Source organism: Schistocerca serialis, chromosome 4, assembly GCF_023864345.2.
Source record: "Schistocerca serialis cubense isolate TAMUIC-IGC-003099 chromosome 4, iqSchSeri2.2, whole genome shotgun sequence".
In the NCBI taxonomy this organism is placed as follows: domain Eukaryota; kingdom Metazoa; phylum Arthropoda; class Insecta; order Orthoptera; family Acrididae; genus Schistocerca; species Schistocerca serialis.
Genome location: NC_064641.1, coordinates 627,563,555 through 627,589,170, shown reverse-complemented (window position 1 = coordinate 627,589,170; position 25,616 = coordinate 627,563,555). Strand labels below are relative to the sequence as shown.

General features: G+C 44.8%; 1 protein-coding gene across 2 annotated transcripts in view; it reads left to right on the top strand.

Annotated features, from left to right (window-relative positions):
• LOC126475447 (glycogen-binding subunit 76A) overlaps positions 1 to 25,616 on the top strand; it is a 320,338-nt gene that overhangs the window by 271,378 nt on the left and 23,344 nt on the right. For both annotated transcript variants that reach the window (XM_050103312.1, XM_050103310.1), the window contains exon 3: positions 8,295 to 8,518. In XM_050103312.1, the coding sequence (XP_049959269.1) occupies positions 8,295 to 8,518 (224 nt within the window). The remainder of the gene's footprint in view (positions 1 to 8,294; positions 8,519 to 25,616) is intronic.

The window sequence follows — 25,616 nt, the reverse complement described above, 5'->3', positions numbered from 1 at the left end:
GCATTATCATGAAGCAGCAGTACCCATTGTCGTAATTTCCCTAGACGTTTCGCCTAGTTGCACGCCTTAATTCCTCCAGGTTTGCCGTGCTGGAGACCCAAGTTTCCTATCAAACAACTGAGTGAGCATCACCTTCCCACCAGATGGCTGGCTGTTGTACCTCTTGGTTTTCGACAGACATGATGCCTACACACATTCCTCAATCTCCGATGAACGTCTGGCGGTGTTTGTCCTTCAGCAACCAACATAATGGTTCATCTTGGACGCACTTGGTGATTGCGTCGCCATAGTTTACGTTTTCCGCATTTACCGCACGCAAGGCGGAAAGAGATGAATTCCACACAAGTCCCTTGTCTACATGTAGTGCTTATCTACCCTCATTGGAGTCGCGCAATGTTGCATATATATGCTGCTGCAGCAACAACAGCAAACGGAAACTTTTTGACTGCACCTTATTGAAGTAATAGACTGACACTTCATGCCAGATGTTGCGGTTTTACTGCATGAGTAGCGAAAATATAGTAAGCTATAAAGGGTTTTTCCTTTCATTATTTTGTTGGCTGGAGGGGGGGGGGACGGAGAGGGGGAAGAATGTGAGCGAGAAAAACTTTTGAAAAGCTTTGAAATTATTTGCAACGTTAATTGACAGTCTCTATGCACCTTCATTCTCAAATACTGGACGAATTTAGTTTGAGTAACCTGCGTGCATCAAGACACACACAGTTTCTACCTGTAATATGTGACTCATTATGTTAGACGCTGAGTGTAAGATTGTATCTCTTAATGAGTGGATTATGACATTTTATATTTTTAAATTCTTTCAATAAGCATATGAAATAACGAAAATCAATTTTTTGTTACCCGTCGATGCCGGCGGACAGGCAACATGCAACTGGTTAATGCCGCGGGTTAGCCGTGGAACCGGAAATGAAAGATAGTCTCGTTCTCGTGATCTTCAGAATGGACTACAGCTCTCCAAGCTGGTCTACAACGTGCAAACCTAATTCATCTCTGCATAACTCCTGCATCCTACATCCCTTTGAATGTGCTTATTGTACTTAAGCATTGATTTCTCTGTACCTTTTTCGTACTCCTACTCTTCTCTACGTTATTATCTGACAATTCCATTACACATTAGAATGTATCCAGTCAACTCGTAGAGATGCGAGTAGCCGGGCTGCAAATTTTCCTTAGTGAATTTTAACTTGCTACGTGACAGAACTCTCCTGCCTAATGGTGGTCTGAAAGCAGCCAGGTCAGCACTTGCCTCAAGCGGTTTTTGGAACGGATCGAAAATTTTAATGTGGATGGTCATGTGGGGGTTTGAACTATATTCCGTCCTCCTGTGGGACCAGTGACTTGCGTACTACGCCATGCCGCTCGGTAACTGAATTAGAACCAACTACCCAGTAGCTGAGTCTGCTTCCGTTGCTGATTGGTGACCGCGGCTGACTGCCATACGGGGGACCCGAGCTAGATTCCCGCTACTGCCAGAGATTTTTCGTTGGTGGGAGGGACAACTCGATGGGTTAGTAGCGGTTCCAAGGTCAGAAAATCCCACAACGACGGGAGAGCGGTATGTTGACAGTATGGCAATCCGTATCGCATCCGATGATGCCATTGGCAGAGAATGACGCGGCGGTCGGTTGCACCCGATTGGCCCGTCTATGGGCGGAACGCGAAACTTTATCTAAAAAGTAGCAGATGTGCAAGTCTCACTAGTTTTGCATTGAAAGAGGAAACAGTTAAGAGATATTGCGACAAATTCCGTAGGATACATTTTCTATTTAGTAAAAATGTAAATGTCCGATGGCATTGTTGGCTCGGATGTTCCACGGAATGAGTTCAGCCACCTAGAGGAAATATTGTTCTTACTCAGAGCATATTGGCCCCTTTCCTTGCGGATATGTGACTGTTCTGTGACATGTACATTTATGGACGACTATAGAGTAATATCAACAGCAGCAGAAAATGGTATAACGGGAGTAGGATGTGAATAGGAAGATGGGGCAGAGGGCAAGTTACTGTGAACAATTCGGTGTTTGGGTAGTTCTCATCAGAATCGACAGCAAACCAAAAACGATAATTACTGTACATCTGTACATACAGGCCGGGCGGTGTGGCCAAGCGGTTCTAGACGCTTCAGTCTGGAACCGCGCGACCGCTACGGTCGCAGGTTCGAATCCTGCCTCGGGCATGGATATGTGTAATGTTCTTAGGTTAGTTAGGTTTAAGTAGTTATGAGTTCTAAGGGACTGATAACGTCAGATGTTAAGTCCCATAGTGCACAGAGCCATTTTTTGTACATACAGACGCCGGAAGTTGAAGATGAAGAGATAGAGAAAGTGTATGAGGATATTGAAAGGGTAATTCAATGCGTAAAGGAAGATTAAAATGCAATAGTCATAGAGGACAGGAATGTGTTTATAGGTGAAGGAGCAGAAGAAAGGATGACAGGAGAATATGGGCCTGATACTAGTAATCAAAGAGGAGAAAGGCTAATTCAGTTCTGCAATAAATTTCAGCTAGTAATAGCGAAGACTCTGTTCAAGAATCACAAGAGGAGGTAGTATGCATGGAAAAGACCGGGAGATACGAGAAGATTTCAGTTAGATTACATCATGGTCAGACAGAGATTCCGGAATCAGATGCTAGATTGTAAGGAGCAGATATAGACTCAGATTACAATTTAGTGGTGATGAAGAGTAGGCTGAAGTTTAAGAGATTGGTCAGAAAGAATCATTGCCCAAATAAGTTGGGTTGCTATAGCCCTGCAATATCAAATAATTAAGTAGACAGTTCAGTTGAAGAGAAACGGACATCTCTAAAAAGGCAGTCACAGAAGTTGGAAAGAAAACCGTAGGTACAAAGGACGTAAATGCGAAGAAACCAATAGTGACAAAAGAAATACTTCAGTTGATCGATAAAAGAAGGAAGTACAAAAATTTTCACGGAAGTTCAAGAATACAGAAATACAGGTCACTTAGGAACGCAATAACTCGCAAACGCAGAGGAGCTAAGGCGACATGGCTGCATAAAAATATGAAGAAATCGAAAAAGATATGATTGTCGGAAAGACTGGCGCAACATATGGAAAAGCCAAAACAATCTTTGGTGAGATTAAAGTCAAGTGTGGTAACATTAAGATTGCAATGGGAATTCCACTGTTAAATGCAGAGGAGACAGCAGATAGGTGGAAAGAGTACGTTGAATGCATCTAGCCTCTAAAGGGGGAAGACCCGTCTGATGACGTGATAGAAGAAGAAACAGGAGTCTGTATAGAGAAGATAGGGATCCAGTCGTAGAATCAGAATTTAAAAGAGCTTTGGAGTACTTAAGATCAAAAAAGGGACAAGAAATATATAACATTCCATTAGGATTACTAAAATCATTGGGGGAAGTGGCAACAAAATGACTATTCAGTTTAGTGTGTAGAATGTATGATTCTGGTGATATACCAGCTGACTTTCGGGGAAAAAACAACATCCACACAATTCCGAAGACTGCAAGAGATGAAAAGTGCGTGAATTATCGCACAATCAGTTTAACAGTTCATGCATCCAAGTTGCTGACAAGAATAATATACAGAAGAACGGAAAACAAAATTGAGGAGGTGTTAGATGACGATCAGTTTGGCTTTAGGAAAGGTAAATGCAACAAATAGGCTGTTCTGACATTGCGGTTGAAATTGGAGAAAAGACTAAAGAAAAATCAAGACATGTTCATAGGATTTCTCGACTTGGCAAAAGCGTTCGACGATGTCAAATGGTGCAAGGTGTTGGAAATTCTGAGAAAAATAGGGCTAAGCTGTAGAGAAGGGCAGGTAATATACAGTATGAACGAGGGCGAAGAGGGAACAATAGGAGTGGAAGACCAACGCCGAAATGCTCCTACAAATGGGGTGCAGGACAGCGATGTAGTCTTTCTGCCCTATTGTTTAATCTGTACCTCGAAGTAGCAATGACGGATCTAAAGGAAAGGTTCAAGAGTGGAATTAAAATTCAAGGTGAAACGATATGAAAGGATATCAATGATAGGATTTGCTGATGACATTACTATCCTCTGTGAAAGCGAAGAATTATTACATGATCTGCTGAATGGAATGAACACTTTAAAGGTGCGTTTACACGTGTGCGCCTTGCGCCTAATCGCCATGCGACCGTTTTTGCCCTGCACGGAAGCAGAGGCACGCATGTAGGCTGCATGTCTCTTCCTCAACATGTGCGTGCGAATGATTTAATTCACACCTGCTCTCACACTGGGCACCTCTACTTTCGAATGGGGGGTGGGGAGGTGGGTGGGGGGAAGCTATAAATGTTTCAAATGGCTGTGAGCACTATGGGACTTAACATCTGAGGTCATCAGTCCCCTAAACTTAGAACTACTTAAACCTAACTAACCTAAGGACATCACACACATCCATACCCGAGGCAGGATTCGAACCTGCGACCGTAGCAGTCGCACGGTTCCGGAATGAAGCGCCTAGAACAGCTCGGCCACCGTGGCCGGCCGGGAAAGCTACAGCAGCACTGTGAGTAGGCGTAAACCGCACTGCCGTAAACGCACCTTAATGAGTACAGAATATGCATTGAGAATAAATCGAAGGAAGACGAAAGTAAAGAGAAGTAGCAGAAATGAGAACACCGAGAAACTTAATACCAGAATTGGAGATCACGAAGTAGATGAAGTTAAGGAATTCTGCTCCCTAGGCAGCAAAATAACTAATGACGGACGGAGGAAGGATGACATAAAAAAACAGACTAGCACTAGCAAAAAGCACATTCCTAGCCAAGAGAAGTCTACTGATGAAACGTAGGCCTTATTTTAGGAAGAAATTCTGAGAATGTGTTTGGAGCACAGCATTGTATGGTAGTGAAACATGGACTGTGGGAAAACAGGAAAAAGAGAAGCGAAGCGTCTGAGACGTGGTGCTACGGAAGAGTGTTGGAATTGAGGTGAACTGACAAGGTATGCAATGAGGAGTTTCTGCGCAGACTCGACGAGGAAAGGAATATGTGGAAATCACTGACAAAAAGAAGGGACAGGATTGTAGGACACCTATCCGGGAAAAACTTGCGTGGTGCTACAGAGAGCTGTAGCGGGCAAAAACTGTAGAGGAAGACAGAGATTGGAATACATCCACCAAACAATTGAGGATGTAGATTGCAAGTGTTACTCTGGGGTGAAAAGTGTGGCTCAGGAGAGGAATCGGTGGCGGGCCGCATCAAACCAGTCAGAATACTGATGACTAAAGAAAAGTAGAGGTCGGTTCTAGGCGCTTCAGTCCGGAACCGCGCTGCTAACACCGTCGCAGGTTCGAATCTTGCCTCGGGCATGGATGTGTGTGATGTTCTTAGGTTAGTTAGGTTTAAGTAGCTGTAAGTCTAGAGGACTGATGACCTCAGATGCTAAGTCCCATAGCGTGTAGAGCCATTTGAAAAGTGGAGGTAATGTATGCGTGTAGCCTATTGCGTGGTGTGATGTTTGTATTGGATGGTGATGGTGATGATGTGGTGTGATGATGATAGGAGGTGGGTGAATCCTGGTGTCGCCACGGAGCTTCCTTCTCTCGTAGAGCACCACTGTGGCAGCCGAACTTAAAGACCCCATCTGATGCACGGATCAACCATAGACATTGTCGCCTTCACTTAACTTCGAGACACACTGCGGAGAGGTTTGGAACTGAATTTAGCGGACTGGCGCAGACCCTAGTGATCAAGAACCTTAAGTCATCTCCTCTTGCCCGTCCCAAACTGACAGTGAAAATTTCTTACACCAATAGGATTCGAACTGACGTACCTCAGATTCGAGCACCGCTGCACAGGAGTGCGTTAGGGACCTCTGCCACGGAGACGGGTATCCTATTAGTCAGCATCCATTACATTCTCGACTTTCTTCAGAATTATACTGAAATAATACGTCAGTTTCGCGGGCAGAATGTAAGTTCGATTTACTTTTTTTTCTGTCCCTAGCTGAGTTAGCTCTCGTTCCCGCTGCTTTTATGTCTGGACAGTAATGTTAAGTTAAATACGAAGGGCACTCAATAAATAATGCCACATACTTTTTTTTCTCGGCCACTGTCGATTGAAAAAGGCGTTGTGGAACATCGTGAAATTGTCCAACCTTCAGCAACCTATAGTTTCATGAAGTTCCGACAGGTGGCGACGCTATGCGTAGCCTGCGAAGTGGCGTCTGTAACGGATGTGCGTTCCAATGAGAAGATGTCAGTGAGTTTACTTTGGCGGAAAACGAGAGCATCGCAAATATTGGTAGGTGCTTGCAGAATGTCTAAGGAGACCTCGCAGTGAAGCCAGTGAGAGCCGTTGGGCGAGGAGTCTCGTCATAATAGATGACAGAGGGATAGAAAAACAATTAAAATCGCTCAAAAGAGGAAAAGCCGCTGGACCTGATGGGATACCAGTTCGATTTTACACAGAGTACGCGAAGGAACTTGCCCCTTCTTGCAGCGGTGTACCGTAGGTCTCTAGAAGAGCGTAGCGTTCCAAAGGGTTGGAAAAGGTCACAGGTCATCCCCGTTTTCAAGAAGGGACGTCGAAAAGATGTGCAAAACTATAGACCTATATCTCTAACGTCGATCAGTTGTAGAATTTTGGAGCACGTCTTGTGTTCTGGAGACTAGAAATCTACTCTGTAGGAATAAGCATGGGTTTCGAAAAAGACGATAGTGTGAAACCCAGCTCGCGCTATTCGTCGGCGAGACCCAGAGGGCGATAGACACGGGTTCCCAGGTAGATGCCGTGTTTCTTGACTTCCGCAAGGCGTTCGATACAGTTCCCCACAGTCGTTTAATGAACAAAGTAAGATCATATGGATTATCAGACCAATTGTGTGATTGGATTAAAGAGTTCCTAGATAACAGAACGCAGCACGTCATCCTCAATGGGGAGAAGTCTTCCGAAGTAAGAGTGATTTCAGGTGTGCCGCAGGGGAGTGTCGTAGAACCGTTGTTATTCACAATATACATAAATGACCTTGTGAATAACATCGGAAGTTCACTGAGACTTTTTGCGGATGATGCTGTAGTATATCGAGAGGTTGTGACAATGGAAAGTTGTACTGAAGTGCAGGAGGATCTGCAACGAATTGACGCATGGTGCAGGGAATGGCAATTGAATCTCAATGTAGACAAGTGTAATGTGCTGCGAATACATAGAAAGAAAGATGATTTATCATTTAGCTACAATATAGCAAATCAGCTACTGGAAGCAGTTAACTTCATAAATTATCTGGGAGTAGGCATTAGGAGTGATTTAAAATGGAATGACCATATAAAATCAGTCACCGGTAAAGCAGATGCCAGACTGAGATTCGTTGGAAGAATCCCAAGGAAATGCAATCCGAAAACAAAGGAAGTATGTTACAGTACACTTGTTCGCCCACTGCGTGAATACTGCTCAGCAGTGTGGGATCCGTACCAGATAGGGTTGATAAGAGATAGAGAAGATCCAACGGAGAGGATCATTGATCCCTCCTACGTATATCTCGCGAAGAGACCATGAGGATAAAATCAGACAGATTAGAGCCCACACAGACATACCGACAATCTTCCTTTCCACGAACGATAAGAGACTGGAATAGAAGGGAGAACCGATAGAGGTACTCACAGTACCCTCCGCGACACAGTCAGGAGGCTTGGGGAGTGTGGATGTAGATGATCGTAACAAGGTCGCGTGAACCTGTCCGATCCCCCGGTGGTCAGCCGATCGCACACAGCTGTGACTCCTGCAGTGTTGGAACATGCGGACTCACTCATTCGAGCTGTTCGACGGATCACAGTCACCTAGCTGCTCAACTGGACGCCTTTGTTGGCACCGTCCACAAAACTTCATTGGACTGTTCTTCCTTGTACACTCCCACAGCCCTGAATTCGCACATTCCGATTTCCATCTCTTCTGACCCAATGGAGGATGAACTCTGTGGGAAGCTGTATGTGTAGATAGGGAGGTTGTTGTTGGAGCAAGAGGTTGGCTCTGACGTCGAGTAATAGAGTGGTACCCTGCGGTCATACATGCCGTCCAAGTAAGGTGGGGCAAGGCCATGCACTGAACCGATATTATGTTGAAAAGTAGGGTTACGTGTCCAAACGAGTAGGGAACAAGATGGTGTATTAGAATCCTGAATAAAACCAACCTGCTTTCAGAGAAAAAAAGTGTTTCACTACTTAGTGAACGCCCCATGTACAGCGTCAGTCGTGCAAACAAGCATTGTAACCCGTGATGTGGCAGATATTAAAGAGGAGAACAATACGGACAGCTGAGGCGTGCTGTTTGCAGGTGCTGTTCTTCGACCCCGAGTCGAGCACGAGCAACTGCAGCAGCGCCGGCGAGGATGAGGCGTACGCGGCGTACAACGGGCGCGCCGCCTCCTCCGGCTCGGAGTCGACGTCGACGTCGACGTCGACTTCGGACACGGGCACGCTGTCCGGCCTGTCCAGCAGCTCCTCCAGCGCCGTGCACGTTCAGCTGCCGGGGCACGCCAGCGCCAGCGACGATAGCAGGTACTGGCTGCCCAACTAGCCAGCTGGCCACATACCTTCTTCACAAGTCGCTCTTCACTAAAGACCACACCCAAAAAAGAGTTAGTATAGTTGCGAACTGCGTGTGACAACACATCATACATATCTTAATTTCTCCCTTTACCCTCCAGTGACAACAAAATCGAAAGCAGTGAGTAGAATAGTACTAAAAGCTCCGTACAACTAAATCGTTATAGTTTGGAACTCTGCAGTACACTAATGAGCAGTTGAAGTTGTAATTAGGGAAAGTTGCTGTTTTAAGCGGATGCAGAGATAGATAGATAGATAGAGAGAGAGAGAGAGAGAGAGAGAGAGTCAGAATTATCACATGAGTGCAATCTAAAGCTGTTTATTTACATTTAGCGCTATGATCGAAACTTCTGTATCATACTTTCTTCCCATGTTTTTACTTTACTAGTAACAGAGAATTTCAACAGTTGTTTCTCATACGGATGCAAATCCAAATACGTTAAGGGTTGTAAAAGTAAGTATCAAAACGGTCTAATTTCATTAACTATAGAGTAAAAGGCGATTTGTGTCTTGAGAAACAGACACAGCGTAATAGAGAGTTAATGTCTAAGGCTACAGTATGGTGGTATACACTGAACAGCCGAGGAATCTGATATACGAGCCCAATATCGTATAAGGCCCTTGCGAGAACGCAGAAGAGCCGCATGACGACGTGGCATGGACTAGATTAAGCTCTCAAGTAGTGCGGGAGGGAACTGACACCATGAATCCTGCAGGGCTGTCCACGAATCTGTAAGAGTACGAGGGGCTGGAGATCTGTTCTGAGCAATACGTTGCTAGGCATCCGAGATATGTTCAATAATGTTCGTGTCTGTGGAGTTTGGTGACCAGCGGAAGTGTTTAAACTCAGAATAGTGTCCCTGGAACCACTGTGTTGCAATTTTGTACGCGAGGGGTTTCGGATTCTCCTGCTGGAATTGTCCGTGGGAATGCACTATGGACTTCAATGGATGCAACTGATCAGACAGGATGCTTTCCTACGTGTCATCTGTCGGAATCGTATCTAAACGTATCGTGGGTCCCATGTCACTGCAACTGCACACGCCCCACACCATTACAGAGCCTCCACTAGCTTGAACAGTCCCGTGCTGACATGCAAGGTCCATGGATTCATGAGGTTAATTCCATACCCATACACGTCCATCCGCTCGATTCAATTTGAAACGAGGCTTGTCCGACCAGGCAACATGTTTTTAGTCATCAGCAGTCCAATGTCGATATTGACGGGCGCAGGCGAGACGTAAAGCTTTGTGTCATGCAGTCAAGGGTGCACGAGTGAACCTTCGGCTGTGAAAGCCCATATCGATGATGTTTCGTTGAATGATTCACTCACTGACACTTGTTGATGGCCCAGCATTGAAATCTGCAGCAATTTGCGAAAGGATTGCAATTCTATCCCGTTGAACGATTCGCTTCAGTCGTCGTTGGTCCCGTTCTTGCAGGATCTTTTCCCGGCAGCAGCGATGTCGGAGATTTGATGTTTTACCGGATTCCTGATATTCAGGGTACACTCGTGAAATGGCGGTACGGGAAGATTCCCACGTCACCACTTCATCGCTACCTCGGAGAGATGTGGCCCATCGCTCGTCCGCCGAATACAACACCAACTTCACACTCACTCAATTCTTGATAACTTGCCATTGTTTGCTGCCGACCGCAGCGCCGTATTCTGCCTGTTTACATATCTCTGTATTTGAGTGTGCATGCCTACACCAATTTCTTCAGCGCTTTAGTGTAAATTATCTTGCAGAAAGAGAAGGAAGCTCTTTAAGTTCGCAGATAATGTGGGATATCTGTAAGAAAATAGCAATACCAGAAGACAGTATCGATTTGCAAATGACCTACAGAGCATTGATGAATGGTGCAGGTAGTGGCAGTTAACACTGAATGTAAGTAAATGTGTCGTATTGTGCGTGCAGCTGAAGCCAAACGAATTCATAGGAAGAATGTTAAGGAAATGTAACTCATGCACGAAAAAAGTGTCTTACTCGGCTCATGTTTGACTAACACTTTTGTTCATCAGTCTGAGACCCTTACCAGTTAGGATTGATAGAAGAGAGAGAGAAGATCCAACGAAGAGCAGCGCATTGCGTCACGGGATCATTTAGTCGGCGCGAGATCGTTGCAGAGATGCTCAACAAACTCCAATGGGAGACGCTACAAGAAAAGCTTTGTGCACCATGGAAATGTTTACTGTTGAAACTTCGAGAGAGTCCTTTTCGGAAGAATCGGACAAATATTACTTCCTCCCACGTACATCTTGCGAAATGACCACGATGAGAAAATTCGAGAAATTAGTGGTAACGCAAGAGCCTTGCCGACAATCATTCTTCTCGCGCACCACTCGCGAGTGGAAGAGGGAAGGCGGGATCAGTTACTGATACCAGAAGTTCCGTCCGCCACACCTTCAGGTAGCTTGTGGAGTATTGCTGAAAATGTAGATGTAATTCGTGACTATTTAAGCAGGCTCATTTTACATGTATTTCATATAATATTGGAATAGACTCTCACCAAAAGGTTATCGTGGTAAGCTATAACTCATCCATGACCTACAGAGGATTTATGAATGATACAGGCCTGGCAGGATCTAAGATCAGAAGAGTAAGTGGGTAAGAGATGACTTTTCAAACTCCCAGACGGTTTTATTGTGAAATCAGTAGAGTGGAGGGGGGCGCTATCGTGCAGTAGCATCACCTGATTTAGTTTTGTTTACCGTTTTTCTTACACTGCGACCGCAAGGCGTCTCTGTTCTCGGAAACAAATGCCTGCTACTATGAATGCACGCCGTGAGAGCAGTTCGTAGTGTAAAACACCCTGTGTGTACCAACAGATGCAAAATATTATCATTCACGCTGCCCCTTCGCTCAAGGAGATGTACTTTGATAGGGTTAGCTATTAATATCTTCTTAGGAAGTTAAGATAAAGGCACCATAACTCGTCACAAGGAGAAGTATTGCTTAGGAATGATCCATGAACAGATTGATCACGTTCAAATAAAAATGATATAATTTTCATCCCTTACTTTACTACTACTTTGAATTAGGAATTCCTACATCCATCTTCTGAACCTTGGGTACTGATCGCAGATGTCGCACGGCGATTAAATGATCGCAGTTTATCATATATTTCATTTATCGGGACTTCTTCTCCGTGGAATATCATTCGTATCAAATCGATGCTTTATGAAACAAGAAAATCCTTTTCTGGCGTGATTTGTACGATAGCATTCGTCCTACACAAATGTTTCGCCTTGTATTCGCTGCCTTCATCCATCTATTTAACCTAAAATTAAGAATGTCAAACTTCAGACCTTTTTCCGTTTGCGATTCTGTTTTATAACGCGTGAACAACATTCGTAAGACTCAAATATGCAGAATAGAATACATAACTGCAAGGCACATAGTAGAATTTAAATTATGAAAATGACTCGTGATAAATACACTCATAGCGTCATATGCGTGTTGTTGCTGCACTTCGTTTACTGAGTTAATCGAAGTTATTTTGCGCGGAACATCGAACTACACTAGCAATCAATTTTATGCTTACCAGTGAGAGAGCAGAAATGTGACAAAGATCCGCCGCGTCGCGATCACGTGGGCAGGCCGTCTGGCATCAAATGGACGCTGGCACTATTGCTGGAGGTCGGTGGGCGCTGTATGGCGAGGAAACCCTCTAGTATCGCGTGTTGTAACGATCTTCACGCAGCCACCAGCTCTATCGCGGAAATTTTCTGAAAGGTTTTACTATTTTTGGTCGGTTAAAAATTGAGACAAACTGCCTTTCAAATTCCACCAGACTGATACTTCCAACATACGACCGAAATGCGTTTTAAAAAATAAAGGAAGAACATTTTGAAGTTTTTCCACTTCGGCTGTTTTTGACAAGCATTCACTTTGTTACATCTTGGACGACTGACAAATTTCGGCTTTACAGGCCACTTTCAAAGCCAGTAGTTGTCAATGTGTTGTACAATTATCCGATTATAAAACGGCGGATAATTATTAACTACATCGACACCTACTGCACTTGAAAATGACCTTTAAGAACATATTGACCAGTTGTGCAAGAGGTATTGATGTGCATGCTTGCTAAAAACATGCCAAGGTTGAGAACTTTAAAATTTTTTCAGCAAATATACAGCTTTAGTACTTTTTTTGAAGGAAATGATAAAGGAAGGAGTGGACTCCAAGACTTGGTGACTGCATTGCATGACGTTTACGTTTAGACCATGAGCAGATGCAGTAGCAAAACAGTTCAAACAGGAGACAACACTTCCTCCAGGAACTTACACTTCCTAAAGTGAATCCCCTAAGGATTAATCAAAATTAAGCATTTGGCAACAGACCAGCAAAATTGAGTGAAGTAACCACAGAAATCAATGTAGGACGTACGTCGAACGTCTCCATTAGTGCAGTGCGGCGAAATTTGACGTTAATGGGCTATGGCAGTAGACGACCGATGCAAGTGTGTTTGCTAACAGCACGACATCGTCTGCAGCTGTTCAATTGAGCTCGTGACCATAGCGGTTGGACCCTAGATGACTGAAAAAATCGTGGCCTTGTCGGATGCGTCCCGATTTTTAGTTGGTAAGAGCTGATGGTAGAATTAGAGTCTGACGTAGACCCCACGAAATTGTGGACCCAAGTTGTCGACAAGGCACTATCGAACTGGTGGTGGCTCCATAATGGTGTGGGATATGTTTACATGGAATGGATCGGGTCCTCTGGTCCAACTGAACTGATAATTGACTTGAAATGGTTATGTTCTGCTACTTGGAGACCATTTGCAGCGATTCACGCGGAATTTATGTTCCCAAACACCGACGGAATTTTTGCGCATAATAGTGCCCCATGTCACTGGCCACTGTTGTTCGTGATTGCTTTGAAGTTCATTCTGAACAATTCGAGCGAATTATTTGGCCACGCAAATTGCCAGACTTGAATCCCGTTGAACATTTATGGGACATAACTGGGAGGTCAATTCGTACATAACATCCTGCACCGGCAACACTTTTGCAACTATGGACGGCTATAGAGGCAGCATGGCTCAATATTTCTGCAGACGACCTCCATGCCACGTCGAGCTGCTCCACTCCGCCGAACAAAAGGAGGTCCGACACGATATTGGGAGATACCCCGTGACTTTTGTTACCTCAATGTACGTAGGAGGAAGCAATATATTGGTTGATATTCTGGGAACATACGCACTCGGAAATTTAACAGTAAACTACCTCGTGATGTATGACGCCTCTCTTGTTACGTCTGCCCCTGTAATTGGCTGGATAACTCCGTGACTCTTTCGTTCTTACTAAGCGAACATGTGACGTAATGCGCTGCTCTTCTTTGGATCTTCTGTGTCCCCTCTATCAGTCTTGGCTTGTAACGTGGAGCACAGGAGCATTTAGACAATCATTCTTCCCGCGCTCTGTACGTCAATGGAACAGAAGGAACCCCGATTGACTGGAACAATGGTAGGTTCCCTCTGCCGTAGGATTCAGAGTTGTTTACAGAGTACAGATGTAGACGTAAGAGCAATACTCAAATATCGGTCGAAAGAGGGTTTTGTAAGACAGCTTTTCTGAAGATTCCTCAGATTAATCAGCCTAACGTTTGCGTACTTACAATAAGCTATTTTCCTGCGTTAAAAATCTGAAGATTGTTGTTACTCTGAGTGATTATAACATTCAAGTAGCATTACGGTCAGTATTCTCACAAATGATACTTTTATGTAATCAAAGCTTAAAAATCATTAAGTATCAAGCTCTGGTTACGTGATTGGAAACGCTGTGTTATTGGCTGAAGCTTTGGTGAAGTCACAGGCTTGGAGTAAGACGAAGCTTTACATTTGGTATCGGTGTTTTAGCCGGAGTTACTAGCTTTGTACATACTTTTTCTGCAAACAGCTTAGCTATTCAGTGATATAAAACGCAGTTACAAGATTTAAATAACGATAGGAAGGAATTTTGTGAATGTTGAGAGTGGAAACTTTCCGAAAGGTAATGCGTTTATGGTCCACCGATTTAGAGCGGCGATATGTGCAGTGGCGGACATTCTTTTCCCTGCTCCCTGCAATATATTAAACTAACTGAAAACTAAAGAAGTGCAGAAATTTTGCAAGTGGATCGTATCGTATAAGTACACTGACGACTATTAGTCATGAACAACGACCAAAAACACAATAAAATTGTTCTTGGAAAATCTTAGTGGAGATATCCTATATATAAAATACTAGGCAAGGAGACAGCTCCATCCAGGTGTTCTGCGGCCCAACGGGTAGCGCATGTAATTGCAAGTGAAGAGGCCACAGGTTCGAAACTTAAAACAGGCGTATATTTTTAGAAGTTTTAAACGGAATACGAAAATAGCGTGACCAAGAACTCATTGTAGGAGTTGTTTAAAGGGTGGAATGTATTAATTATAGATTCAGATTAGTCTGAGCAATGGACAACTGAGGATAAATGCATTAACTTTGCGTACAAACAATACACTTTTTTGGAAAGCATTGCTAGTAGTACACCCACAGTGCAACGAGGTATTGTTGTTGTTGTGGTCTTCAATCCTGAGACTGGTTTGATGCAGCTCTCCATGCTACTCTATCCTGTGCAAGCTTCTTCATCTCCCAGTACCTACTGCAACCTACATCCTTCTGAATCTGCTTAGTGTATTCATCTCTTGGTCTCCCTCTACGATTTTTACCCTCCACGCTGCCCTCCAATGCTAAATTTGTGATCCCTTGATGCCTCAAAACATGTCCTACCAACCGATCCCTTCTTCTAGTCAAGTTGTGCCACAAACTTCTCTTCTCCCCAATCCTATTCAATACCTCCTCATTAGTTACGTGATCTACCCACCTTATCTTCAGCATTCTTCTGTAGCACCACATTTCGAAAGCTTCTATTCTCTTCTTGTCCAAACTAGTTATCGTCCATGTTTCACTTCCATACATGGCTACACTCCATACAAATACTTTCAGAAACGACTTCCTGACACTTAAATCTATACTCGATGTTAACAAATTTCTCTTCTTCAGAAACGATTTCCTTGCCATTGCCAGTCTACATTTTATATCCTCTCTACTTCGACCATCATCAGTTATTTTACTCCCTAAATAGCAAAACTCCTTTACTACTTTAAGTGTCTCATTTGCTAATCTAATCCCCTCAGCATCACCCGATTTAATTTGACTACATTCCATTATCCTCGTTTTGCTTTTGTTGATGTTCATCTTATATCCTCCTTTCAAGACACTGTCCATTGCGTTCAACTGCTCTTCCAAGTCCTTTGCTGTCTCTGAAAGAATTACAATGTCATCGGCGAACCTCAAAGTTTTTACTTCTTCTCCATCAATTTTAATACCTACTCCGAATTTTTCTTTTGTTTCCTTTACTGCTTGCTCAATATACAGATTGAGTAACATCGGGGAGAGGCTACAACCCTGTCTTACTCCCTTCCCAACCACTGCTTCCCTTTCATGTCCCTCGACTCTTATAACTGCCATCTGGTTTCTGTACAAATTGTAAATAGCCTTTCGCTCCCTGTATTTTACCCCTGCCACCTTCAGAATTTGAAAGAGAGTATTCCAGTAAACATTGTCAAAAGCTTTCTCTAAGTCTACAAATGCTAGAAACGTAGGTTTGCCTTTTCTTAATCTTTGTTCTAAGATAAGTCGTAAGGTTAGTATTGCCTCACGTGTACCAACATTTCTACGGAATCCAAACTGATCTTCCCCGAGGTCCTCCTCTACCAGTTTTTCCTTTCGTCTGTAAAGAATTCGTGTTAGTATTTTGCAGCTGTGACTTATTAAACTGATAGTTCGGTAATTTTCACATCTGTCAACACCTGCTTTCTTTGGGATTGGAATTATTATATTCTTCTTGAAGTCTGTGGGTATTTCGCCTGTCTCATACATCTTGCTCACCAGATGGTAGAGTTTTGTCATGACTGGCTCTCCCAAGGCCATCAGTAGCTCTAATGGAATGTTGTCTACTCCCGGGGCCTTGTTTCGACTCAGGTCTTTCCTTGCTCTGTCAAACTCTTCACGCAGTATCTTATCTCCCATTTCATCTTCATCTACATCCTCTTCCCTTTCCATAATATTGTCCTCAAGTACATCGCCCTTGTATAAACCCTCCATATACTCCTTCCACCTTTCTGCCTTTCCTTCTTTGCTTAGAACTGGGTTGCCATCTGACCTCTTGATATTCATACAAGTGGTTCTCTTCTCTCCAAAGGTCTCTTTAATTTTCCTGTAGGCAGTATCTATCTTACCCCTAGTGAGACAAGCCTCTACATCCTTACATTTGTCCTCTAGCCATCCCTGCTTAGCCATTTTGCACTTCCTGTCGATCTCATTTTTGAGACGTTTGTATTCCTTTTTGCCTACTTCATTTACTGCATTTTTATATTTTCTCCTTTCATCAATTATATTCAATATTTCTTCTGTTACCCAAGGATTTCTATTAGCCCTCGTCTTTTTACCTACTTGATCCTCTGCTGCCTTCACTACTTCATCCCTCAGAGCTACCCATTCTTCTTCTACTGTATTTCTTTCCCCCATTCCTGTCAATTGTTCCCTTATGCTCTCCCTGAAACTCTGTACAACCTCTGGTTCTTTCAGTTTATCCAGGTCCCATCTCCTTAAATTCCCGCCTTTTTGCAGTTTCTTCAGTTTCCATCTGCAGTTCATAACCAATAGATTGTGGAGAGTGTAAACTAATGACACGAACATCATTCCAACCCGCACTGTCTTCTTGACGTTTGACAAAGTTCAACTCCCATCGAAAATCAAAGCAATGAGGTATAGGATGATGATTTGTGTATGGAGAGGTATAGAGTATGTACAACATGCAGGTAACACAGACTTACGGGCAGCGATGTTTGAGAGTGTAAACTAATGACAGTGTCTGGAGCAGACTTCCCTCATCTTTCCCCCCAGGGGGTCCACAACTCTTTTGTGGATACGTGCGTAGCGAGCACAGGACCCCGAGCTAATGTGGCCCTCCTTCCTTTCCGGGCTGCATACCTTCCTTTTCCGCATCCTTCCCTCTCCCCCATCTTCGCCCCCCCTCCCCTCACCTCTGGCTCTTTCCTTCCCTTTCTCCCCCTCTGGGAGTATGGTTTGTGCCTACGTCCGGAGACGGACGCTCGTAAGTGTAACACATTCTTTGCCTTCTCTGCTTGTATGTTTTCATCCTTCCTTTGCCTTTCTCTTTTCCTTACCTCTTCTCTTTACCCTTTTCTCCACTGCGGCGTTTGAGACCTCTCCTCTTTCCTTTCCCTTTCTTTGTTTTTTCCTTTCCCTTTCTCTTTCTTCCTCCCTGTGCGTGTCTGAAGGCCGACCCACGCATTTTTGTGCATAGCCGGTGATGGGGTAACGCGTAATTCCCCGCCCCTGGTAGACAGGTAGGACACGTACGTACCCCCTGGTAACGGCCAGGCCCAGGGAGGGGTGATTACCCGAGCTGATACCTTCCGAAAGTGCCGATTGGTCCCTCCGTCCGTTTGTCGGGAGGTGTGACCTTAGGTGTGAACAATCACCTAAGGCGGGAGTGCCCTCAGAGAGGGCCCCCACAAGGGAGCAGTGCGCCATCGGAGACGCCGGTAATCATGGGGGATTCTTCCGCAATGGTTTCCTCACCTTCCACTATGTCTGCTCACAAACGTAAGTTCACTGAGTCTCAGCCACAGACAGTTCTTCCATCGTTGCCACAGTTCCTTGTTGTTTCTCGGTCTGACGAAGGTCTCGACTTCTCCATGGTCAACCCTTTCATTATTCAGAAAGGTGTCGACGCAATTGCAGGTCCTGTAAAGTCTTGTTCCAGATTACGGAATGGCACCTTGTTGTTAGAAACAGTCAGTGCCCTCCAGGCACAAAAATTGCTGCATACTTCACTGCTCCACACCTTCCCTGTCCGGGTTGAAGCGCACCGCACTTTAAATTCCTCGCGTGGAGTCGTTTATACACGCTCCCTCGATGGATTGTCTGACGAAGAAATTCAGCACTACCTGTCTGACCAGGGCGTAACTGCTGTTCATAGTTATGAAAAGGGTTGACACGAACATCATTCCAACCTGCACTGTCTTCTTGACGTTTGACAAAGTTCAACTCCCATCGAAAATCAAAGCAGACTGTGAGATAATTTCCGTTCGCCCTTACGTCCCAAACCCTGCACGTTGCTATGGGTGTCAGCGGTTCAATCACACCAGCCAGTCCTGTTCCAATCCGGCCAAATGTGTTAAGTGTGGCAAGGATGCCCATGAGGGTGCTTGTCCACCTCCATCCCCTCGCTGCATCAACTGTATGGGTGACCACGCTGCTTCCTCTCGAGATTGCCAAGTTTTTAAGGACGAAAAGCTCATCGAGGAAATCAGAGTGAAGGAAAAGGTGTCGACCTTTGCTGCTCGAAAATTATTCGCCAGTCGAGAGCCCACCGTGCCTCAGACAGGAAAATACAGCACTGTCCTTGCTTCTCCTCAGCCAACAAAGGAGGCGGCCACGCAGACTTGCGACCTCACCTTTAGTGCCACGGTCGTCAGATCGGCCAGCGCAAAGATCGCCCATTCAACCTCACCACTTTCGCCTGCCCACTCTATGGCTCACCCTTCATCGGGTTCTGCTAAATCTCGAGCCCAAAAGTCAGACACCAAGACTTCGACAAAAGAGCATACTCGTGAAGATTTTTTACGTACCCCAACTTCACAACCATCGGTTCCTCCTTCATCTAAACATCATATTTCCGATAAGGCTACAAAGAAACCCAGTTCATCTCCTTCTCCGCCAAGGCGTGTCCCATCTACAGCACCACCTGGCGGAAATCGCCCTCGGCCGTCTTCTGTGTCGCCGAGGCGCACTGCTGGCGGCCGATCAACCAGCCGATCGCTGGTGGCAGGAGCTGCTCCTGAACAACCTATGGATCAGGATCTTCTGCCTTCGGCTGAATGCCATTCCATGCTGTCGGTCGCAAGCTCTGAGCAGTCGTTGAGTTGCCGGCAACCTTGGTCACATTCCTCCATTTTCTGTTACCCTATGTCCATTATCCACTGGAATATCCGCGGCATTCGAGCCAATCGGGATGAATTGTCGATCCTCTTACGATCCTACTCGCCGGTCATCTTCTGTCTTCAGGAAACAAAGCTGCGTTCCCATGACCGCTTTGTTCTCCCTCATTTTCAGTCCGTCCAATATGATCTCCCCTCTGTTGAAGGCACTCCAGCCAATGGAGGACTCATGATTCTTCTCCATGATACTCTCCATTATCACCCAATCCACTTAAACCCTTCCTTCCAAGCCGTCGCTGTCCGTCTTTCCCTTTCTGGATATACCTTTTCTCTTTGTACTGTATTCATTCCATCGTCCACACCAATGGCACGAGCTGATCTCCTTCATCTTCTTGGTCAGCTTCCACCCCCCTATATGCTGGTTGGGGATTTGCCCACCACCCGCTTTGGGGATCTCCACATCCTTGTCCACGTGGCTCACTATTGCTAGACGTCTTCCACCAAGGGGATCTAGTTTGCCTCAGCACTGGGGTCCCTACATTTTTGTCTGCCTCCACGACAAATTTCTCTCATTTGGACCTTTCAGTCGGTACTGTTCCGCTAGCTCGGCGCTTCGAATGGTCCGCCCTTGATCATACACACTCGAGTGACCACTTTCCATGTGTCCTTCAATTGCAGCCACAACTGCCATATATGCGCCCGCGACGCGGGAAGTTTTCCCAAGCCGATTGGACACTTTTTTCGTCTCTAGCGACATTCGATGACCGTCACTTTCCCAGCGTCGACGATGAGGTCACACATTACCGACGTTATTCTTACAGCTGCGGAACGTTCAATACCACGCATCTCCGAATTGCCCCGGCGCCCCCCAGTTCCTTGGTGGAACGAGGCATGCCGTGACGCAATACAGGAGCGGCGACGTGCTCTTCGCGTTTTCCGCCACCATCCTACTTTGGCCAACTGTATCCGCTATAAGCAGTTCCGAGCGCGATGCCATCGTGTCATCCGCGATAGCAAGAAGGCAAGCTGGAAATTCTTTATTAGCTCATTTAACACCTTCACTCCCTCCTCGGAAGTTTGGAGTCGGCTTCGACGGTTCTCAGGCGCGCCTAGTTTCTCCCAGACCTCGGGGCTCAATGTCGCGCATGATACATTAGTGAACCGCGTCGCAATTTCTAACTTATTGGGTCAGCACTTTGCTGAGATTTCGCGCTCTTCAAATTACCAGCCAGCGTTTCTCCCGAAGAAACGTGCAGCGGAAGTGCGACCTCTTGCTTTCTCCTCCAAAAATGGCGAAAGCTACAATACTGTTTTCTCCATGCGGGAACTCCAACATGCACTCTCTTCTTCTCGCTCCTCCGCCTCAGGACCGGATGGTATCGACGTCCAAATGTTGCTGCATTTATCAACCCATAGTCTGCGTTACCTCCTTCGCCTTTATAATCGAATTTGGACCGACAGTACTTTTCCCAGACGATGGCGGGAAGCTATCGTCGTTCCTGTTCCGAAATCTGGAAAGGACAAACATCTCCCCTCTAGCTATCGCCCCATTTCTCTCACGAGTAGTGTCTGTAAGGTTTTGGAGCGTATGGTGAATTACCGTTTAGCTTGGTGGCTGGAATCCCGCAGTCTTTTAACACCTGCCCAATGCGGATTCCGAAAGCATCGTTCTACAGTTGACCATCTTGTTGCTCTCTCCACTTATATCATGAACAATTTTCTCCGGAAACGCCAAACAGTAGCAATATTTTTTGATCTGGAGAGAGCATACGATACCTGTTGGAGGACAGGCATCCTCCGCACACTGTTCTCTTGGGGCTTTCGAGGTCGGCTGCCCCTTTTTCTTCGCGAATTTATGGCAGAGCGCACATTTAGGGTGCGGGTGAACACTACTCTCTCCCGTACTTTCTCCCAAGAAAACGGGGTACCCCAGGGCTCCGTGCTGAGTGTTGTACTGTTTGCCATTGCCATAAATCCAATTATGGATTGTCTCCTTCCTGATGTCTCGGGCTCCCTCTTTGTGGACGATTTTGCGATCTACTACAGCTCTCAACGGACCAGCCTTCTTGAACGACGTCTTCAAGGATGTCTCGATCGCCTCCACTCTTGGAGCATCGAAATCGGCTTCCGTTTTTCTCCCAGTAAGACCGTTTGTGTTAATTTTTGGCGACGTAAGGAGTTTCTTCCACCTTCCTTACATCTAGGACCTGTCAATCTTCCGTTTTCAGACGTCGCTAAATTCTTGGGTCTTATGTTTGACAGAAAACTGTGCTGGTCCTCCCACGTTTCCTATCTTTCGGCTCGCTGTCTGCGATCGCTCAACACCCTCCGTGTCCTGAATGGTATCTCCTGGGGAGCGGACCGAGTGGTCCTTCTCCGCTTTATCGCGCCTTAGTGCGCTCGAAGTTGGACTATGGAAGCATAGTCTACTCCTCTGCTCGGCCGTCTATTCTTCGGCGTCTCGACTCTATCCACCACCGTGGATTACGTTTAGTGTCTGGAGCTTTTTACACCAGCCCTGTGGAAAGCCTTTATGCTGAGACTGCTGAACCTCCGCTGTCCAATCGGCGAGCAGTCCTTCTGAGTCGTTATGCTAGCCATCTGTCTTCCATGCCTGCTAATCCAGCCCGTGACATTTTTTCGACGCCTCCTTTGATGTAGGGTATGCAGGCCGCCCCTTCTCCCTACTACCACTGGGAGTCCGCTTCCGTCAACTGCTCCATTCTCTTTCCTTCCGCTTTCCTAAAACCTTCTTGACAACTTGGGGTACAGCACCGCCTTGGCTCCGTCCCCGAATCTGCCTGCTCCGTGACCTTTGTCAGTTTCCCAAGGATGGTACCCCTTCACTTGTTTATCGTCGGGCATTTTCTGCTCTATGTGCACAAATGAAGGAAGCCACATTTATTTACACCGATGGCTCAAAAACATCGTTTGGTGTAGGGAGTGCCTATATTGTTGGCGACACCCCAAATCAATTTCGGCTTCCCGACCAGTGTTCGGTTTATACTGCGGAGCTTTACGCTGTTCTCCAGGCTGTCCACTACATCCGCCGCCATCAGCGGATACAGTATGTTCTCTGTTCAGATTCTCTCAGCTCTCTCCTCAGTTTCCAAGCTCTTTACCCTGTCCACCCTCTGGTCCACCGGATTCAGGACTGTCTGCGCTTGCTCCACCTGGGGGCGTCCCGGTGGCGTTCCTCTGGCTCCCGGGACACGTTGGTATCTGTGGAAATGAGGCGGCCGATATAGCAGCCAAGGCTGCAGTCTCTCTTCTTCGGCCAGCTATTCAGTCGATTCCCATCGCCGATCTACGAAGCGTTTTATGTCGTCGTGTTGTTCTTTTATGGCACGCACATTGGTCGACACTTCCCCATAATAAATTGCGGGACGTGAAAGCTCTTCCTTGTGCTTGGACCTCTTCCTCCTGAACGCGTCGTCGGGAGGAGGTAATTTTAACTAGACTCCGGATAGGGCACTGTCTTTTTAGCCATCGACATCTTTTAAGCGGCGATCCTCCCCCACTCTGTCCCCACTGCTCTCAGCTGTGGACGGTGAGACACTTTTTAATTGAATGCCCCTATTTTACTCAGTTACGCGCCCGTCTACAGCTGTCGCCTGATATATCGTCAATTTTAGCAGATGACACGCGCTCGGCCGATCGCGTTCTCGAGTTTATTTGTGCCAGTGAAATGATGTCAGTCATTTGAAGCTTTTTTTTGGGGACAACCAACCCCTTTCTGTAGTGGACTTTTAAGCCTTCCTTCTGCTTTTAGTTTCTCCAATTTTATGACTTTCGCTGGTTTCCATTTTCGGTTTTTTACTGTTTCCTAAGTCACGGACCGGGCGCTAATGACCATAGCAGTTTTGCGCCCTAAAACCAAAAACAAAAAAAAACAAAAATTCCCTCATCTGTATATAAGATGATTCAACTTCAAAAGTTTAAACAATAAGGATCCTAGCTGTACAGTACAAAGATAAAAAGCATTGTTTCTAATTAAGTAAAAAGTGTGTGGTTACATTAACTAGGACATGTCTTTTTGAACGTGAGGTATGTGAACAGCGATTGCAAATATAAGCACTTGTAAACAGTAAGGAAAGCAGAATAATACTCTTTCTCTGATCGGTGTGGTAAAGTTTTATAATTGTGATTTGGTTTTCATATGACAGGACTTTCGAGTCGTTTAACAAATAACTTAAAATATTCTTTCGGATTGGATTCGAACCAACGATCTTTGAATATTGCCTTATATAATTCGACGACCTACAGCCCTAACAACTGAACTACGGAACAATGCAAGTGAAGTGGGATGAAACAAAAATTTTCACTCAGAGTTTAATTTCGTTGAATTACGCTATCCTTCCTTGTAACAGTGCGAAAGCATATTTCGGAGGTAAATAAATGTTAACTTCAGAGTTCTAGACGTTTTTCATTAAGTTAGAGAACTTGTGTGCCGACGTAGTGGCGTTTTGCCGGTGCAGTGTAACCGTATTTCATGCATCTTCTCATTCTTTGGAATACCCAAAAACAATTTTTCGTAAGTTTTTGCAGATGTATTTCTAGAGCGTGGTACTACACACCATTTGTAACCCATTTACCGAAACGTAAATTCCAAAACAAGACATCACTTTGAATGATCTTTACGACAGCAGGAGCAACGAGTTAGCCAGTGACGTCACAGGCATTACATGAACCAACTGGAGCGTTTTAGCAGGCTTTCAAATTATTTGAATTAAATCTCCGTTTTTATAAAAGAATACTGAAATTCTTGAGGAAAGAAGCATGCTGTGAGCATAAAATGACACAATTAACCATTTAAGATAATTTTCCAGAAAACAGTCAAATATCCTGTTAGGGTTATGTAGTCGATTCACGCTAAATCTGTCTCTACACTCTACTGCTTGGTATTGTACGGTTGCTACCACTTCAAGTGAGCTGCCGTCACTCGTGTTATCTAACAATAGAGGGCCTTTCTATATGTTTGCGAGCAGTTCGTTACATTTAATTATGTAGGGTATCAACTGGCAATCCATACGCCAAGCGTCGTTCCATTGCAGATCTTCCTGCATTTCGCCACAATTTTCTAGCGTTGCGAGTTCTCTGTATAGAACAGCGAAAAGCCTCTTGGAGCTTCCGACGTTATCCACTTCGTCATTCACATACATTATGAGCAGTGATAACCCTCAGATATTTCCCTGAAGTAGGCACAAAGTTGCTTTTATGTTTGACGACCTTTCCACAAATAATGACGTATTGCATTCGTGACAGTGGAGAAAAGAACAGCAATCGATCGCCAGATCCGTAGTTTTATTATTGCGGATCTAGATTTCAAGTATTACATAGCGATCTTTAGTGCTAAAAATTACGAAACAGGAGAATCATGAAGAAATATACGACCGTTGACAACGTATCTTAAATGCAAACATAACACCATACAAATACCTACCACATAGCAACAGGTGAATTAGTCCAAAGGGTCACGTAATAAACAATATTGGTTACTGTAGAGCAGTGGTTCGCAACAGGTGGTTCGCAACAGGTGGAGCTATTCCAGAGGGGTCCGCAAGATGCTATTAGAATAAAAAACATATTAAATATATTTCGTATGATAACAGATTTTTTGTTTTGGCCGCTTCCTGCATGAGCAGAGCTTTAGTGAACTGAAAATTAAAACTAACTGTTTACTGATGGAGTACTCTGTTGTAACTGTATTTTTCAAATAATTAATAGCTTATATGAAGTTAGTGTTTTCTTATTTTTCGCACATGTCTACTCAATGCAATCTCAAGTGTAGTACCCTTGAAAGACCAATATACTCAGTTTTAATTTTTTCCTGTCATTTTCAGTTCATACTCAATTTTTATTTTTTTAAGGAGTTTGTTATACTAAACACCCAGATTTGAAGACAAAGGTTTTGAGTAATAATCAAAAATTTAACAATAACAATGATAGCTAAATTGAAGAAGTTTTAAGCTCAATATTTTTTCAGTAATGAATATGTCAATGTTTTTTCTAAGTGCCAAAAATAGAAAATGTAGAAAAGACTCTTAATTTGG